General features: G+C 49.8%; 1 protein-coding gene across 1 annotated transcript in view; it reads left to right on the top strand.

Moving 5' to 3' along the window:
• Positions 1-20,360, top strand: part of megf8 (multiple EGF-like-domains 8) — a 165,183-nt gene that overhangs the window by 68,095 nt on the left and 76,728 nt on the right. The window contains exons 7-9 of the mRNA XM_038813080.1: positions 13,363-13,534; positions 14,883-15,046; positions 15,143-15,287. Coding sequence (XP_038669008.1) covers positions 13,363-13,534; positions 14,883-15,046; positions 15,143-15,287 — 481 coding nt within the window. The remainder of the gene's footprint in view (positions 1-13,362; positions 13,535-14,882; positions 15,047-15,142; positions 15,288-20,360) is intronic.

Raw genomic sequence — 20,360 nt, 5'->3', positions numbered from 1 at the left:
AATTTTCCCCAGTACTCTTCCATTGACCATATAGTCTGCTCTTGAGTTAGATCTTCCAAAATGCATCACCTCGCATTTGCCTGGATTGAACTCCATCTGCCATTTCTCTGTCCAACTCTCCAATCTATCTATATTTTGCTGTATTCTCTGACAGTCCTCCTCACTATCTGTAACTCCACCAATCTTAGTATCATCTGCAAACTTGCTCATCAGACCACTTATACCCTATTCCAGATCATTTATGTATATCGCAAACAACAGTGGTCCAAGCACGGATCCCTGTGGAACACCACTAGTCACCTTTCTCCATTTTGAGACACTCCCTTCCACCACTACTCTCTGTCTCCTGTTGCCCAGCCAGTTCTTTATCCATCTAGCTAGTACACCCTGAACCCCATACGACTTCACTTTTTCCATCAACCTGCCATGGGAAACTTTATCAAATGCTTTACTGAAGTCCATGTATATGATATCGACAGCCCTTCCCTCATCAATTAACTTTGTCACTTCCTCAAAGAATTCTATTAGGATTACATAGAACATTACAGCGCAGTACAGGCCCTTCGGCCCTCGATGTTGCGCCGTCCTGGGAAACCCTTCTAAAGTCCCTGCACTCTATTCCCTTGTCGTCCATATGCCTATCCAATGACCATTTGAACACGTTTAGTGTTGGCGAGTCCGCTACTGTTGCAGGCAGGGAATTCCACGCCCTTACTACTCTCTGAGTAAAGAACCTCCCTCTGACATCTGTCCTATATCTATCTCCCCTCAATTTAAAGCTATGTCCCCTCGTGCTGGAGATCACCATCCGAGGAAAAAGGCTCTTGATGTCCACCCTATCTAATCCTCTGATCATCTTGTATGCCTCAATTAAGTCACCTCTTAACCTTCTCTCTAACGAAAACAGCCTCAAGTCCTTCAGCTTTCCTCATATGACCTTCCCTCCATACCAGGCAACATTATTGTAAATCTTCTCTGTACCCTTTCCAATGCTTCCACATCCTTCCTATAATGTGGCAACCAGAACTGTACACAATACTCCAAATGCGGCCGCACCAGAGTTTTGTACAACTGCAACATGACCTCATGGCTCCAAAACTCAATTCCTCTACCAATAAAAGCTAACACACCGTACGCCTTCTTAACAACCCTCTCAACCTGGGTGGCAACTTTCAGGGATCTATGGACATGGACCCAAGATCTCTCTGCTCGTCCACACTACCAAGAATCTTACCATTAGCCCAGTACTCTGTCTTCCTGTTATTCCTTCCAAAATGAATCACCTCACACTTTTCTGCATTAAACTCCATTTGCCACCTGTCAGCCCAGCTCTGCAGCTTATCTATGTCCCTCTGTAACTTATAACATCCTTCTGCACTGTCCACAACTCCACCGACTTTAGTGTCATCTGCAAATTTACTCACCCATCCTTCTACGCCCTCGTCCAGGTCATTTATAAAAATGACAAACAGCAGCGGCCCCAAAACAGATCCTTGTGGCACACCACTAGTAACTGGACACCAGTCAGAGCATTTCCCATCAACCACCACCCTTTGTCTTCTATCAGCTAGCCAATTTCTGATCCAAACTGCTAAATCACCCTGAATCCCATGCCTCTGTATTTTCTGCAATAGCCTATCGTGGGGGACCTTATCAAACGCTTTACTGAAATCCATATACATCACATCAACTGCTTTACCCTCATCCACCTGTTTGGTCACCTTCTCAAAGAACTCAATGAGGTTTGTGAGGCACGACCTACCCTTCACAAAAACCATGTTGACTATCTCTGATCAAATTATTCCCTTCCAGATGATTATACATCCTATCTCTTATAAACCTTTCCAAGACTTTTCCCACAACAGAAGTAAGGCTCACTGGTCTATAGTTACCGGGGTTATCTCTACTCCCCTTCTTGTACAAGGGGACAACATTTGCTATCCTCCAGTACTCTGGCACTATTTCTGTAGACAAAGATGATTTAAAGTTCAAAGCCAAAGGCTCAGCAATCTCCTCCCTAGCTTCCCAGAGAATCCTAGGATAAATCCCATCCGGCCCAGGGGACTTATCTATATTCACACTTTCCAGAATCGCTAACACCTCCTCCTTATGAACCTCTAGCCCTTCTAGCCTAGTAGCCTGTAACTCAGTATTCTCCTCGACAACTTTGTCTTTTTCCTGTGTGAATACAGACGAAAAATACTCATTTAGCACCTCTCCGAATTCCTCGAACTCCACGCACAACTTCCCACTACTGTCCTTGACTGGCCCTACTCTTACCTTAGTCATTATTTTATTCCTGAGATACCTATAGAAAGCTTTAGGTTTATCCTTGATCCTACCTGCCAAAGACTTCTCATGTCCTCGCTTGGCTCTTCTTAGCTCTCTCTTTAGAGCCTTCCTAGCTAACTTGTAACTCTCAAGCGACCCAACTGAACTATCACGTCTCATCTTCACATAAGCCTCCTTCTTCCTCTTGACAAGTATTTCAACTGCTCTAGTAACCCATGGTTCCCTCACTCGACCACTTCCTCCCTGCCTAACAGGTACATACTTATCAAGGACACGCAGTAGCTGTTCCTTGAACATGCTCCACATTTCCATTGTGTCCATCCCCTGCAGTTTTCCTCTCCAGCCGATGCATCCTAAGTCTTGCCTCATCGCATCATAATTGCCTTTCCCCCAGCTATAACTCTTGCCCTGCGGTGTATATCTATCCCTTTCCATCGCTAAAGTAAACGTAATCGAATTGTGGTCACTATTACCAAAATGCTCACCTACCTCCAAATCTAACACCTGTCCTGGTTCACTACCCAGTACCAAATCCAATACGACCTCACCTCTTGTTGGCCGATCTACATACTGCATCAGGAAACCCTCCTGCACACATTGGACAAAAACGGACCCATCTAAAGTACTCGACCTATAGTGTTTCCAGTGTAGTGTAAGACATGACCTTCCCTGCACAAAACCATGCTGCTTATCACTGATAAGTCTATTTTCTTCCAAATGTGAATAGATCCTGTCCCTCAGTATCTTCTCCAACAGTTTGCCGACCACTGACGTCAAGCTCACAGGTCTATAATTCCATGGATTATCCCTGCTACCCTTCTTAAACAAAGGGCCAACATTAGCAGTCCTCCGGGACCTCACCCATGCTCAAGGATGCTGCAAAGATATCTGTTAAGGCCCCAGCTATTTCATCCCTTGCTTCCCTCAATAACCTGGGATAGATCCCATCTGGTCCTGGGGACTTGTCCGCCTTAATGCCTTTTAGAATACCCAGAACCTCCCCCTTCCTTATGCTGACATGACCTAGAGTATTTAAACATCCATCCCTCGCCTCAACATCTGTCATGTCCCTCTCCTTGGTGAATACCGATGCAAGTACTCATTAAGAATCTCACTCATTTCCTCTGACTCCACACATAAATTCCCTCTTTTGTCTTTGAGTGGGCCAATCCTTTCTCTAGTTACCCTCCTGCTCCTTATATAAGAATAAAAGGCTTTGGGATTTTCCTTAACCCTCTTTTAACCCTCTTTATTGCGCGTTTGAGATTTGTCCTACTTTCCCGATATTCCTCCAAAGCTTCATCAGTTTTGAGTCACCTCGATCTTATGTATGCTTCCTTTTTCATTTTAGCTGGTCTCACAATTCCACCCGTCATCCATGGTTCCCTAATCTTGCCATTTCTATCCCTCATTTTCACAGGGACATGTCTATCCTGCACTCTAATCAACCTTTCCTTAAAAGACTCCCACATTTCAAATGTGGATTTACCCTTAAACAGCTGCTCCCAATCCACATTCCCGAGCTCCTGACGAATTTTGTTATACTTGGCCTTTCCCCAATTTAGCACTCTTCCTTTAGGACCACTCTCGTCTTCGTCCATGAGTATTCTAAAACTTATGGAATTGTGATCGCTATTCCCAAAGTAATCACCGACTGAAACTTCAACCACCTGGCCAGGATTATTCACCAATACCAGGTCCAGTATGGCCCCTTCCTGAGTTGGACTATTTACACACTGCTCTAAAAAACTCTCCTGGATGCTCCTTACAAATTCTGCTCCATCTACACCTCCAAAACTACATGAGTCCCATTCAATGTTGGGGAAGTTAAAATCTCCCATCACAGCCACCCTGTTGCTCCCACATTGTTCTATAATCTGTCTACATATTTGTACCTCTACTTCACGCTCGCTTTTGGGAGGCCTGTAGTAAAGTCCCAACAATGTTACTGCACCCTTCCTATTTCTTAGCTCTATCCATATTGCCTCAGTGCTCGAATCCTCCATCGTGCCCTCCTTAATCACAGCTGTGATATCATCTCTGACCAGTAATGTAACTCCTCCACCACTTTCACCTCCCTCTCTATCCCTCCTGAAGCATCTATAACCCTGGGATATTTAGTTGCCAGTCTTGCCCATCCCTCAACCAAGTCTCAGTAATACCAACAACATCATATTCCCAGGTACTAATCCAAGCCCTAAGTTCATCTGCCTTACCTGCTACACCTCTCGTATTTAAACAAATGCACATCAGACCACCTGTCCCTTTGCGATCATCATCTCTTCCCCTGTCCACTCTTCCCCTTAGTCACATTGAGTTTATTATTTTGTACCTTACTGGCTTTAGTTGCTGCCTCTTTACTGACTTCTATCTTCCTAATCTGGTTCCCATCCCCCTGCCACATTAGTTTAAAACCTCCCCAACAGTGTTAGCAAAAGCACCCCCTAGGACATTGGTTCCAGTCCTGCCCAGGTGTAGACCATCCAATTTGTAATGGTCCCACCGCCCCCAGAACCGGTTCCAATGTCCCAAAAATCGGAACCCTTCCATCCTGCACCATCTCTCAAGCCACGTATTCATTCTGGCTATTCTTGAATTTCTACTCTGACTGTCTCGTGGCACTGGTAGCAATCCTGAGATTACTACCTTTGAGGTCCTACTTTTTAACTTATCTCCTAACTCCCTAAATTCTGATTGTAGGACATCATCCCGTTTTTTACCTATATCGTTGGTGCCTATATGCACCACGGCAACAGGCTGTTCGCCCTCCCCCTTCAGTATTTCCTGCAGCCGACCTGAGACATCCCTGACCCGTGCACTGGGAGAGTGAGTGTTGTTGAGAACAGGGAGACTCCTCACTCCTTGGCCGGCCCGAACCTGATCCTGGTCATTCTTTTATTTCTCACATGGGCGTAAAAAGCCTGGGGGGTTTTCCTTGATCCGACCCGCCAAGGACTTGTCATGCCCCCTCCTAGCTCTCCTAAACCCTTTTTTTCGCTCATTCCTTGCTACCTTGTAACCCTCAAGCGACCCAACTGAACCTTGTTTTCTTATCCTTACATACGCTTCCAGTGAATGGGAGAGTGAGTGTTGTTGTGAACGGGGAGACTCTTCACACTGGGAGAGTGAGTGTTGTTGAGGACGGGAGACCCTCGCACTGGGAAAGTGAATGTTGTTGAGGATGGGGAGACCCTCACACTGGGAGAGTGAGTGTTGTTGAGGACAGGGAGACCCCCACACTGGGAGAGTGAGTGTTGTTGAGGACGGGGAGACCCTCACACTGGCGAGTGAGTGTTGTTGAGGACGGGGAGACCTTTGCACTGGGAGAGTGAGTGTTGTTGAGGACGGGGAGACCCTCACACTGGGCGAGTGAGTGTTGTTGAGGACGGGGAGACCCTCACACTGGGCGAGTGAGTGCTGTTGAGGACGGGGAGACTCCTCACACTGGGAGAGTGAGTGTTGTTGAGGACGGGGAGACTTCTCACACTGGGAGAGTGAGTGTTGTTGAGGACGGGGAGACTCCTCGCACTGGGAGAGTGAGTGTTGTTGAGGACGGGAGACTTCTCACACTGGGAGAGTGAGTGCTGTTGTGAATGGGGAGATTCATCACACTGGGAGAGTGAGTGTTGTTGAGGACGGGGAGACCCTCACACTGGGAGAGTGAGTGTTGTTGAGGACGGGGAGACCCTCACACTGGGAGAGTGAGTGTTGTTGAGGACGGGGAGACCTTCGCACTGGGAGAGTGAGTTTTGTTGTGAATGGGGAGACTCATCACACTGGGAGAGAGAGTGTTGTGAACGGGGAGACCCTCACACTGGGAGAGTGAGTGTTGTTGTGAACGGGGAGACTCCTCGCACTGGGAGAGTGAGTGTTGTTGAGGACAGGGAGACCCTCGCACTGGGAGAGTGAGTGTTGTTGAGGACGGGGAGACTCCTCGCACTGGGAGAGTGAGTGTTGTTGAGGACGGGGAGACTCCTCACACTGGGAGCGTGAGTGTTGTTGTGAATGGGGAGACTCCTCACACTGGGAGAGTGAGTGTTGTTGAGGACAGGGAGACCCTCGCACAGGGAGAGTGAGTGTTGTTGAGGACGGGGAGACCCTCGCACAGGGAGAGTGAGTGTTGTTGAGGACGGGGAGACCCTCGCACTGGGAGTGTGAGTGCTGAGAATGGGGAGACCCTCACACTGGGAGCGTGAGTGGTGTTGTGAATGGGGAGACACATCACACTGGGAGAGAGAGAGTTGTTGAGAACGGGGAGACTCCTCACCGGCCCTAACCTCAACCTGGTCATTCTTTTATTTTTCACATAAGAGTAAAAAGCCTTGGGGGTTTTCCTTGATCTGACCCACCAAGGACTTCTCATGCCCCCTCCTAGCTCTCCTAAGCCTTTTATTTAGCTCATTCGTTGCTACCTTGTAACCCTCAAGCGACCCAACTGAACCTTGTTTTCTCAGCCTTACATACGCTTCCAGTGAATGGGAGAGTGAGTGTTGTTGAGGACGGGGAGACTCGTCACACTGGGAGAGTGAGTGTTGTTGAGGACGGGGAGACTCGTCACACTGGGAGAGTGAGTGTTGTTGAGGACGGGGAGACTCCTCACACTGGGAGAGTGAACATTGTTGAGAACGGGGAGACCCTCACACTGGGAGAGTGAGTGTTGTTGTTAATGGGGAGACTCATCACATTGGGAGAGAGAGTGTTGTGAACGGGGAGACCCTCACACTGGGAGAGTGAGTGTTGTTGTGAACGGGGAGACTCCTCGCACTGGGAGAGTGAGTGTTGTTGAGGACAGGGAGACCCTCGCACTGGGAGAGTGAGTGTTGTTGAGGACGGGGAGACTCCTCGCACTGGGAGAGTGAGTGTTGTTGAGGACGGGGAGACTCCTCACACTGGGAGCGTGAGTGTTGTGAATGGGGAGACTCCTCACACTGGGAGAGTGAGTGTTGTTGAGGACAGGGAGACCCTCGCACAGGGAGAGTGAGTGTTGTTGAGGACGGGGAGACCCTCGCACAGGGAGAGTGAGTGTTGTTGAGGACGGGGAGACCCTCGCACTGGGAGTGTGAGTGCTGAGAATGGGGAGACCCTCACACTGGGAGCGTGAGTGGTGTTGTGAATGGGGAGACACATCACACTGGGAGCGTGAGTGTTGTTGTGAACGGGGAGACTCCTCGCACTGGGAGAGTGAGTGTTGTTGAGGACAGGGAGACCCTCGCACAGGGAGAGTGAGTGTTGTTGAGGACGGGGAGACTCCTCGCACTGGGAGAGTGAGTGTTGTTGAGGACGGGGAGACCTTCGTCCTTGGAGCGTGAGTGTTGTTGAGAACGGGGAGACCCTCACACTGGGAGAGAGAGAGTTGTTGAGAACGGGGAGACTCCTCACCGGCCCTAACCTCAACCTGGTCATTCTTTTATTTTTCACATAAGAGTAAAAAGCCTTGGGGGTTTTCCTTGATCTGACCCACCAAGGACTTCTCATGCCCCCTCCTAGCTCTCCTAAGCCTTTTATTTAGCTCATTCGTTGCTACCTTGTAACCCTCAAGCGACCCAACTGAACCTTGTTTTCTCAGCCTTACATACGCTTCCAGTGAATGGGAGAGTGAGTGTTGTTGAGGACGGGGAGACTCGTCACACTGGGAGAGTGAGTGTTGTTGAGGACGGGGAGACTCGTCACACTGGGAGAGTGAGTGTTGTTGAGGACGGGGAGACTCCTCACACTGGGAGAGTGAACATTGTTGAGAACGGGGAGACCCTCACACTGGGAGAGTGAGTGTTGTTGTTAATGGGGAGACTCATCACATTGGGAGAGAGAGTTGTGAACGGGGAGACTCCTCACACTGGGAGAGTGAGTGTTGTTGAGGACGGGGATCTCCTCACACTGGGCGAGTGAGTGTTGTTGAGGACGGGGAGTCTCCTCACACTGGGAGAGAGAGTTGTGAACGGGGAGACTCCTCGCACTGGGAGAGTGAGTGTTGTTGAGGATGGGGAGACTCCTCGCACTGGGAGAGTGAGTGTTGTTGAGGACAGGGAGACCCTCAGACTGGGAGAGTGAGTGTTGTTGAGGACGGGGAGACTCCTCACACTGGGAGAGTGAGTGTTGTTGAGGACGGGGATCTCCTCACACTGGGCGAGTGAGTGTTGTTGAGGACGGGGAGTCTCCTCACACTGGGAGAGAGAGTTGTGAACGGGGAGACTCCTCGCACTGGGAGAGTGAGTGTTGTTGAGGATGGGGAGACTCCTCGCACTGGGAGAGTGAGTGTTGTTGAGGACAGGGAGACCCTCAGACTGGGAGAGTGAGTGTTGTTGAGGACAGGGAGACCCCCAGACTGGGAGAGTGAGTGTTGTTGAGGACAGGGAGACTCCTCACACTGGGAGAGTGAGTGTTGTTGAGGACAGGGAGACCCTCAGACTGGGAGAGTGAGTGTTGTTGAGGACGGGGAGACTCCTCGCACTGGGAGAGTGAGTGTTGTTGAGGACGGGGAGACTCCTCGCACTGTGAGAGTGAGTGTTGTTGAGGACAGGGAGACCCTCACACTGGGAGAGTGAGTGTTGTTGAGGACGGGGAGTCTCCTCACACTGGTAGAGTGAGTGTTGTTGAGGACAGGGAGACCCTCAGACTGGGAGAGTGAGTGTTGTTGAGGACAGGGAGACCCCCAGACTGGGAGAGTGAGTGTTGTTGAGGACGGGGAGACTCCTCGCACTGGGAGAGTGAGTGTTGTTGAGGACGGGGAGACTCCTCGCACTGGGAGAGTGAGTGTTGTTGAGGACAGGGAGACCCTCAGACTGGGAGAGTGAGTGTTGTTGAGGACGGGGAGACGCCTCGCACTGAGAGAGTGAGTGTTGTTGAGGACGGGGAGATTCCTCGCACTGGGAGAGTGAGTGTTGTTGAGGACAGGGAGACCCTCAGACTGGGAGAGTGAGTGTTGTTGAGGACGGGGAGACGCCTCGCACTGTGAGAGTGAGTGTTGTTGAGGACGGGGAGATTCCTCGCACTGGGAGAGTGAGTGTTGTTGAGGACGGGGAGATTCCTCGCACTGGGAGAGTGAGTGTTGTTGAGGACGGGGAGACTCCTCGCACTGGGAGAGTGAGTGTTGTTGAGGATAGGGAGACCCTCAGACTGGGAGAGTGAGTGTTGTTGAGGACAGGGAGACCCTCACACTGGGAGAGTGAGTGTTGTTGACGACGGGGTGACCCTCGCACTGGGAGAGTGAGTGCTGTTGACGACGGGGAGACCCTCGCACTGGGAGAGTGAGTGTTGTTGAGGACAGGGAGACCCTCACACTGGGAGAGTGAGTGTTGTTGTGAACGGGGAGACTCATCACACTGGGAGAGTGAGTGTTGTTGAGGACGGGGAGTCTCCTCACACTGGGAGAGTGAGTGTTGTTGAGGACGGGGAGTCGCCTCACACTGGGAGAGAGAGTTGTGAACGGGGAGACTCCTCGCACTGGGAGAGTGAGTGTTGTTGAGGACGGGGAGACTCCTCGCACTGGGAGAGTGAGTGTTGTTGAGGACAGGGAGACCCTCGCACTGGGAGAGTGAGTGTTGTTGAGAACGGGGAGACCCGCACACTGGGAGAGAGAGAGTTGTTGAGAACAGGGAGACCCTCGCACTGGGAGAGTGAGTGTTGTTGAGAACGAGGAGACCTTCGTCCTTGGAGCGTGAGTGTTGTTGAGAACGGGGAGACCCTCACACTGGGAGAGAGAGAGTTGTTGAGAACGGGGAGACTTCTCACACTGGGAGAGTAAACATTGTTGAGAACGGGGAGACCCTCACACTGGGAGAGTGAGTGTTGTTGAGAACGAGGAGACCTTCGTCCTTGGAGCGTGAATGTTGTTGAGGACGGGGAGACCCTCACACTGGGTGAGTGAGTGTTGTTGAGAACGGGGAGACCCTCACACTGGGTGCGTGAGTGTTGTTGAGGACGGGGAGACTCCTCACACTGGGAGAGTGAGTGCTGTTGAGGACGGGGAGACCCTCGCACTGGGAGAGTGAGTGCTGTTGAGGACGGGGAGACCCTCGCACTGGGAGAGTGAGTGTTGTTGAGGCCGGGGAGTCTCCTCACACTGGGAGAGTGAGTGTTGTTGAGGACGGGGAGTCTCCTCACACTGGGAGAGTGAGTGTTGTTGTGAATGGGGAGACTCATCACACTGGGAGAGATAGTTGTGAACGGGGAGACTCCTCACACTGGGAGAGTGAGTGTTGTTGAGGACGGGGAGACTCCTCGCACTGTGAGAGTGAGTGTTGTTGAGGACAGGGAGACCCTCACACTGGGAGAGTGAGTGTTGTTGAGGACGGGGAGTCTCCTCACACTGGGAGAGTGAGTGTTGTTGAGGACGGGGAGACTCCTCACACTGGGCGAGTGAGTGCTGTTGAGGACGGGGAGACTCCTCACACTGGGAGAGTGAGTGTTGTTGAGGACAGGGAGACCCTCAGACTGGGAGAGTGAGTGTTGTTGAGGACGGGGAGACTCCTCACACTGGGCGAGTGAGTGTTGTTGAGGACGGGGAGACTCCTCGCACTGGGAGAGTGAGTGTTGTTGAGGACGGGGAGACTCCTCGTACTGTGAGAGTGAGTGTTGTTGAGGACAGGGAGACCCTCACACTGGGAGAGTGAGTGTTGTTGAGGACGGGGAGACACAGCCCTCACACTGGGAGAGTGAGTGTTGTTGACGACGGGGAGACACAGCCCTCACACTGGGAGAGTGAGTGTTGTTGACGACGGGGAGACACAGCCCTCACACTGGGAGAGTGAGTGTTGTTGACGACGGGGTGACCCTCGCACTGGGAGAGTGAGTGTTGTTGAGGACAGGGAGACCCTCACACTGGGAGAGTGAGTGTTGTTGTGAACGGGGAGACTCATCACACTGGGAGAGTGAGTGTTGTTGAGGACGGGGAGTCTCCTCACACTGGGAGAGAGAGTTGTGAACGGGGAGACTCCTCGCACTGGGAGAGTGAGTGTTGTTGAGGACGGGGAGACTCCTCCCACTGGGAGAGTGAGTGTTGCTGAGGACGGGGAGACACAGCCCTCACACTGGGAGAGTGAGTGTTGTTGAGGACGGGGAGACCCTCGCACTGGGAGAGTGAGTGTTGTTGTGAATGGGGAGACTCCTCACACTGGGAGAGTGAGTGTTGTTGAGGACGGGGAGACTCCTCGCACTGGGAGAGTGAGTGTTGTTGAGGACAGGGAGACCCTCACACTGGGAGAGTGAGTGTTGTTGTGAACGGGGAGACTCCTCGCACTGGGAGAGTGAGTGTTGTTGAGGACGGGGAGACTCCTCCCACTGGGAGAGTGAGTGTTGCTGAGGACGGGGAGACACAGCCCTCACTGGGAGAGTGAGTGTTGTTGAGGACGGGGAGACCCTCGCACTGGGAGAGTGAGTGTTGTTGTGAATGGGGAGACTCCTCACACTGGGAGAGTGAGTGTTGTTGAGAACGGGGAGACCCTCGCACTGGGAGTGTGAGTGCTGAGAATGGGGAGACCCTCACACTGGGAGCGTGAGTGTTGTCGAGAACGGGGAGACCCTCACACTGGGAGAGAGAGAGAGAGTTGTTGAGAACAGGGAGACCCTCGCACTGGGAGAGTGAGTGTTGTTGAGAATGAGGAGACCTTCACCCTTGGAACGTGAGTGTTGTTGAGAACGGGGAGACCCTCACACTGGGAGAGAGAGAGTTGTTGAAAACGGGGAGACCCTCGCACTGGGAGAGGGAGTGTTGTTGACAACGGTGAGACTCCTCACCGGCCCTAACCTCAACCTGGTCATTCTTTTATTTCTCACATAAGAGTAAAAAGCCTTGGGGGTTTTCCTTGATCTGGCCCGCCAAGGTCTTCTCATGCCCCCTCCTAGCTCTCCTAAGCCTTTTATTTAGCTCATTCGTTGCTACCTTTTAACCCTCAAGCGACCCAACTGAACCTTGTTTTCTCAGCCTTACATACGCTTCCAGTGAATGGGAGAGTGAGTGTTGTTGAGGACAGGGAGACCCTCTCACTGGGAGCGTGAGTGTTGTTGAGGACGGGGAGACTCAGTCCTCACACTGGGAGAGTGCGTGTTGTTGAGAACGGGGAGACCCTCACACTGGGAGAGTCAGTGTTGTTGAGAACGGGGAGACGCAGTCCTCACACTGGGAGAGTGAGTGTTGTTGAGAACGGGGAGACACAGTCCTCACACTGGGAGAGTCAGTGTTGTTGAGGACGGGGAGACTCCTCGCACTGGGAGAATGAGTGTTGAGGATGAGGAGACTCTTCACACTGGGAGAGTGAGTGTTGTTGAGGACGGGGAGTCTCCTCACACTGGGAGAGTGAGTGTTGTTGTGAATGGGGAGACTCATCACACTGGGAGAGTGAGTTGTTGAGGACGGGGAGATTCCTCACACTGGGAGAGTGAGTGTTGTTGAGAACGGGGAGACTCCTCACACTGGGAGAGTGAGTGTTGTTGAGAACGGGGAGACTCCTCACACTGGGAGAGTGAGTTGTTGAGGACGGGGAGATTCCTCACACTGGGAGAGTGAGTGTTGTTGAGAACGGGGAGACTCCTCACACTGGGAGAGTGAGTGTTGTTGAGAACGGGGAGACTCCTCACACTGGGAGAGTGAGTTGTTGAGGACGGGGAGATTCCTCACACTGGGAGATTGAGTGTTTATGAGGACGGTGAGACTCAGTCTTCGCACTTGGAGAGTGAGTGTTGTTGTGAATGGGGAGACTCCCCACACTGGGAGTATGAGCGTTGTCAAGAATGTGGAATTTCCTCACGGGGAGTGAGTGTTGTGTATTGGGAGTCTCCTTACTCGGAGAGTGAGTGTTGACAAGAGCAGGGAGACGTTGTCCTCCTGTGGCGTGTGAGTGTTGTTGAGAAAGGTGGAGAATCCGTCCTCACGGGAAGAGGGAATGTTGTCGAGAACAGGGAGAATTGGCCCTCGCTTGGGGAGAGTGAGTACTGTCGAGAACAGGGAGACTCTCTCCTCCCATCGGGAGGGCAATTGTTGTTTAGAATGGGGATGTAAATGCTTGGTGAGCCCGGTGTTGCATGTGTTTGTGGGGAGTTACTGCTTTGTTAATCTTCTTGTTTTGCTTCCTACAGTCTGAGATTTTAGTCCCAGTAGCTGGTCACACGCTGACCCAGTGCCGGAATTCCAAGCTGCTACTCATTGGGGGTTATTCCCCTCAGAATGGCTTCAACAACAAACTGCTGGGGTATAAGATTGACTTGGCAGCTTGGAGCATCAGCCAGCCCGCAGGAACTGCACCCACAGGTAGGAATAAGAGACAGGAACTAAAGCATTGTCCAACCACAGGCCAGCAGGAGAGAGGCTCACATAGAGATGCATGCTGTACACAGACCCTGACACACACACACACACCCCCACACACACACACACACACACTCACTGTACACAGACCCTGCTCCACACATGGACGCACGCTGCACAGAGACTCACACTGTACAAAGACCCTGACCTACACAGAGACACTGTACATAGACAGTGACCCCATCACATGTAGAGATTCACACTCTACACAGACCCTGACCCAGACACACACGAGACTCTCACTGTATCTTTATTATTGTCACAAGTGGGCTTACATTAACACTGCAGTGAAGTTACTATGAAAAGCCCCCCCTCACCATATTCCGACGCCTGTTCGGATACACAGAGGGAGAATTCAGAATGTCCAAATTACCTAACAGCACGTCTTTTGGGACTTGTGGGTGGAAACCGGAGCACCCGGATGAAACCCACGCAGACACTGGGAGAACGTGCAGACTCTGCACAGACAGTGACCCAAGCCGGGAATCGAACCTGGGACCCTGGCACTGTGAAGGAACAGTGCTAACCACTGTAAGAAGAGACTCGCACTGTACAAAGACCCTGACCTACACAGAGACACTGTACATAGACACTGACCCCATCACATGTAGAGGCACTGGCACTGTGAAGGAACAGTGCTAACCACTGTAAGAAGAGACTTGCACTGTACAACAAACTCTCACGCAGGGAGACACCCATTACGCACAGACCCTGACCCACACAGATGCTCTCATTGTACATAGACCTTGACCTACACAGAGAGACTCGCACTGTACAGCGATCCTAACCCACATACACACAGACTCACACTGTACACAGACCCTGACCTGCACAGAGACTAACACTGTACACAGACCCTGACCTACACAGAGACACTACACAGACACTGACCCCAACACATGTAGAGATTCACACTGTACACAGACCCTGACCCCCACACACACAAGATTCTCACTGTACACAGACCCTGACCCACACACACACGAGACTCTCACTGTACACAGACCCTGACATACACAGACTCACGCTGTACACAGACCCTGACCCACAGACTGAGAGAGTCGCACATTGTACACAGACACTGACCCAGATAGAGCCTTGCACTGTACACAATGCAGCTGCTGTACAGATAACGAGTGGGAGAATGCTTGTGGCAATTGGTTCAGAGTGGCGTCATGCAGTTGCCCTGTCCCTCTAGTGGGCAGTGTACTCATGTGCCCTGGTGCTGTGTTTATTACACTCATATGGGTTCAGGTTGCAGGCTGCTGACCAAAGCTTCTACTCATTGCAGGTTTATATGGACACTCAACAGTTTATCACCAGGCCACTGATGCGCTTTATGTCTTTGGCGGTTATCGATTTTACCTGGAGAGTGTATCAGCCTCACCTGAACTGTACTGTCTATATCTTCCCAACCTCACCTGGAGCGTACTTGCCCCATCTTATGGCAGAAAGGTATTTCACTAGGATGCTCATCCACAGCCACGAGCAAGGACGAGAGTTCCCATACGTCTCCCCATCTAATGGTTCTTGTTTTGGTGTCATTTCCAGCCCTTTTCACGTTTTTTCCACATCGCCACACTCTTCCGAGACACGATGGTCGTGGCCGGAGGCCGTACAGAGCAGGAGGACTTCAGCGCTGACATCTTGTTCTACCAGATCAACTGTAACACCTGGATCACCCCAAATAACACCGGTACAGCAATGCGAGAATCACACCCAAACAACACGACACCCACCAGAATCACACCCAATAACACCCACCAGAATCACACCCAATAACACACACCAGAATCGCACCCAATAACACACACCAGAATCACACCCAATAACACACACCAGAAACACACCCAATAACAACACACACCAGAATCACACCCAATAACAACACACACCAGAATCACACCCAATAACAACACACACCAGAATCACACCCGATAACACACACCAGAAACATACCCAGTAACAACACACACCAGAATTGGGGCAACACGGTAGCACGATTGCTGAGCCTTTGGCTTTGATTTTTAGGTCATCATTGGCTACAGGAATAGTGCCAGAGGACTGGAGGATAGCAAATGTGGTCCCTTTGTTCAAGAAGGGGAGTAGAGATAACCCCGGTAACTATAGGCCGGTGAGCCTAACGTCTGTGGTGGGTAAGGTCTTGGAGAGGATTATAAAAGATACGATTTATAATCATCTAGATAGGAATAATATGATTAGGGATAGCCAGCATGCTTTTGTGAAGGGTAGGTCATGCCTCACAAACCTTATCGAGTTCTTTGAGAAGGTGACTGAACAGGTAGACGAGGGTAGAGCAGTTGATGTGGTGTATATGGATTTCAGTAAAGCGTTTGATAAGGTTCCCCACGGTCGGCTATTGCAGAAAATACGGAGGCTGGGGATTGAGGGTGATTTAGAGATGTGGATCAGAAATTGGCTAGTTAAAAGAAGACAGAGTGGTAGTTGATGGGAAATGTTCAGAATGGAGTTCAGTTACGAGTGGCGTACCACAAGGATCTGTTCTGGGGCCGTTGCTGTTTGTCATTTTTATAAATGACCCAGAGGAGGGCGCAGAAGGATGGGTGAGTAAATTTGCAGACGACACTAAAGTCGGTGGAGTTGTAGACAGTGCGGAAGGATGTTGCAGGTTACAGAGGGACATAGATAAGCTGCAGAGCTGGGCTGAGAGGTGGCAAATGGAGTTTAATGTGGAGAAGTGTGAGGTGATTCACTTTGGAAAGAATAACAGGAATGCGGAATATTTGGCTAATGGTAAAATTCTTGGTAGTGTGGATGAGCAGAGGGATCTCGGTGTCCATGTACATAGATCCCTGAAAGATGCCACCCAGGTTGATAGGGTTGTGAAGAAGGCCTATGGTGTGTTGGCCTTTATTGGTAGAGGGATTGAGTTCCGGAGCCATGAGGTCACACCCAATAACACACACCAGAATCACACCCAATAACACTCACCAGGAACACATCCAATAACACACACCCCAGAATCACACCCAACAACACACACCAGAAACACACCCAATAACACACACCAGAATCACTCCGAATAACACACACCAGAAACACATCCAATAACACACACCAGAAACACACCCAATAACACACACCAGAATCACACCCAATAACACACACCAGAATCACACCCGATATCACACACCAGAATCACACCCGATAACACACACCAGATACACACCCAATAACACACACCAGAATCACACCCACAACACGACACCCACCAGAATCACACCCAATAACACACACCAGAATCACACCCGATAACATACACCAGAAACATACCCAATAACAACACACACCAGAATCACACCCGATAACATACACCAGAAACATACCCAATAACACACACCAGAATCACACCCAACAACACGACACACACCAGAATCACACCCAATAACACACACCAGAATCACACCCAATAATATACACCAGAAACATACCCAATAACAACACACACCAGAATCACACCCGATAACATACACCAGAATCACACCCAATAACAACACACACCAGAATCACACCCAATAACATCACACACCAGAATCACATCCAATAACACACACCAGCTACACACCCAATAACACACACCAGAATCGCACCCAATAACACACACCAGAATCACACCCAATAACACACACCAGAAACACACCCAATAACAACACACACCAGAATCACACCCAATAACACACACCAGAATCACACCCAATAACACACACCAGCTACACACCCAATAACACACACCAGAATCACACCCAATAACACACACCAGAAACATACCCAATAACAACACACCAGAAACACACCCAACAACACACACAAGAATCACACCCAATAACAACACACACCAGAATCACACCCAATAACAACACACACCAGAATCACACCCGATAACACACACCAGAAACATACCCAGTAACAACACACACCAGAATTGGGGCAACACGGTAGCACGATTGCTGAGCCTTTGGCTTTGATTTTTAGGTCATCATTGGCTACAGGAATAGTGCCAGAGGACTGGAGGATAGCAAATGTGGTCCCTTTGTTCAAGAAGGGGAGTAGAGATAACCCCGGTAACTATAGGCCGGTGAGCCTAACGTCTGTGGTGGGTAAGGTCTTGGAGAGGATTATAAAAGATACGATTTATAATCATCTAGATAGGAATAATATGATTAGGGATAGCCAGCATGCTTTTGTGAAGGGTAGGTCATGCCTCACAAACCTTATCGAGTTCTTTGAGAAGGTGACTGAACAGGTAGACGAGGGTAGAGCAGTTGATGTGGTGTATATGGATTTCAGTAAAGCGTTTGATAAGGTTCCCCACGGTCGGCTATTGCAGAAAATACGGAGGCTGGGGATTGAGGGTGATTTAGAGATGTGGATCAGAAATTGGCTAGTTAAAAGAAGACAGAGAGTGGTAGTTGATGGGAAATGTTCAGAATGGAGTTCAGTTACGAGTGGCGTACCACAAGGATCTGTTCTGGGGCCGTTGCTGTTTGTCATTTTTATAAATGACCTAGAGGAGGGCGCAGAAGGATGGGTGAGTAAATTTGCAGACGACACTAAAGTCGGTGGAGTTGTAGACAGTGCGGAAGGATGTTGCAGGTTACAGAGGGACATAGATAAGCTGCAGAGCTGGGCTGAGAGGTGGCAAATGGAGTTTAATGTGGAGAAGTGTGAGGTGATTCACTTTGGAAAGAATAACAGGAATGCGGAATATTTGGCTAATGGTAAAATTCTTGCTATGTGGATGAGCAGAGGGATCTCGGTGTCCATGTACATAGATCCCTGAAAGTTGCCACCCAGGTTGATAGGGTTGTGAAGAAGGCCTATGGTGTGTTGGCCTTTATTGGTAGAGGGATTGAGTTCCGGAGCCATGAGGTCACACCCAATAACACACACCAGAATCACACCCAATAACACTCACCAGGAACACATCCAATAACACACACCCCAGAATCACACCCAACAACACACACCAGAAACACACCCAATAACACACACCAGAATCACTCCGAATAACACACACCAGAAACACATCCAATAACACACACCAGAAACACATCCAATAACACACACCAGAATCACACCCAATAACACACACCAGAATCACACCCGATATCACACACCAGAATCACACCCGATACCACACACCAGATACACACCCAATAACACACACCAGAATCACTCCGAATAACACACACCAGAAACACATCCAATAACACACACCAGAAACACACCCAATAACACACACCAGAATCACTCCGAATAACACACACCAGAAACACATCCAATAACACACACCAGAAACACACCCAATAACACACACCAGAATCACACCCAATAACACACACCAGAATCACACCCGATATCACACACCAGAATCACACCCGATAACACACACCAGATACACACCCAATAACACACACCAGAATCACACCCACAACACGACACCCACCAGAATCACACCCAATAACACACACCAGAATCACACCCGATAACATACACCAGAAACATACCCAATAACAACACACACCAGAATCACACCCGATAACATACACCAGAAACATACCCAATAACACACACCAGAATCACACCCAACAACACGACACACACCAGAATCACACCCAATAACACACACCAGAATCACACCCAATAATATACACCAGAAACATACCCAATAACAACACACACCAGAATCACACCCGATAACATACACCAGAATCACACCCAATAACAACACACACCAGAATCACACCCAATAACATCACACACCAGAATCACATCCAATAACACACACCAGCTACACACCCAATAACACACACCAGAATCGCACCCAATAACACACACCAGAATCACACCCAATAACACACACCAGAAACACACCCAATAACAACACACACCAGAATCACACCCAATAACACACACCAGAATCACACCCAATAACACACACCAGCTACACACCCAATAACACACACCAGAATCGCACCCAATAACACACACCAGAATCACACCCAATAACACACACCAGAAACATACCCAATAACAACACACCAGAAACACACCCAACAACACACACAAGAATCACACCCAATAACAACACACACCAGAATCACACCCAATAACAACACACACCAGAATCACACCCGATAACACACACCAGAAACATACCCAGTAACAACACACACCAGAATTGGGGCAACACGGTAGCACGATTGCTGAGCCTTTGGCTTTGATTTTTAGGTCATCATTGGCTACAGGAATAGTGCCAGAGGACTGGAGGATAGCAAATGTGGTCCCTTTGTTCAAGAAGGGGAGTAGAGATAACCCCGGTAACTATAGGCCGGTGAGCCTAACGTCTGTGGTGGGTAAGGTCTTGGAGAGGATTATAAAAGATACGATTTATAATCATCTAGATAGGAATAATATGATTAGGGATAGTCAGCATGCTTTTGTGAAGGGTAGGTCATGTCTCACAAACCTTATCGAGTTCTTTGAGAAGGTGACTGAACAGGTAGACGAGGGTAGAGCAGTTGATGTGGTGTATATGGATTTCAGTAAAGCGTTTGATAAGGTTCCCCACGGTCGGCTATTGCAGAAAATACGGAGGCTGGGGATTGAGGGTGATTTAGAGATGTGGATCAGAAATTGGCTAGTTAAAAGAAGACAGAGAGTGGTAGTTGATGGGAAATGTTCAGAATGGAGTTCAGTTACGAGTGGCGTACCACAAGGATCTGTT

The sequence above is a fragment of the Scyliorhinus canicula genome, chromosome 12 (genome assembly GCF_902713615.1).
Source record: "Scyliorhinus canicula chromosome 12, sScyCan1.1, whole genome shotgun sequence".
NCBI lineage: Eukaryota > Metazoa > Chordata > Chondrichthyes > Carcharhiniformes > Scyliorhinidae > Scyliorhinus > Scyliorhinus canicula.
This window is presented reverse-complemented; position numbering and strand designations above follow the sequence as displayed.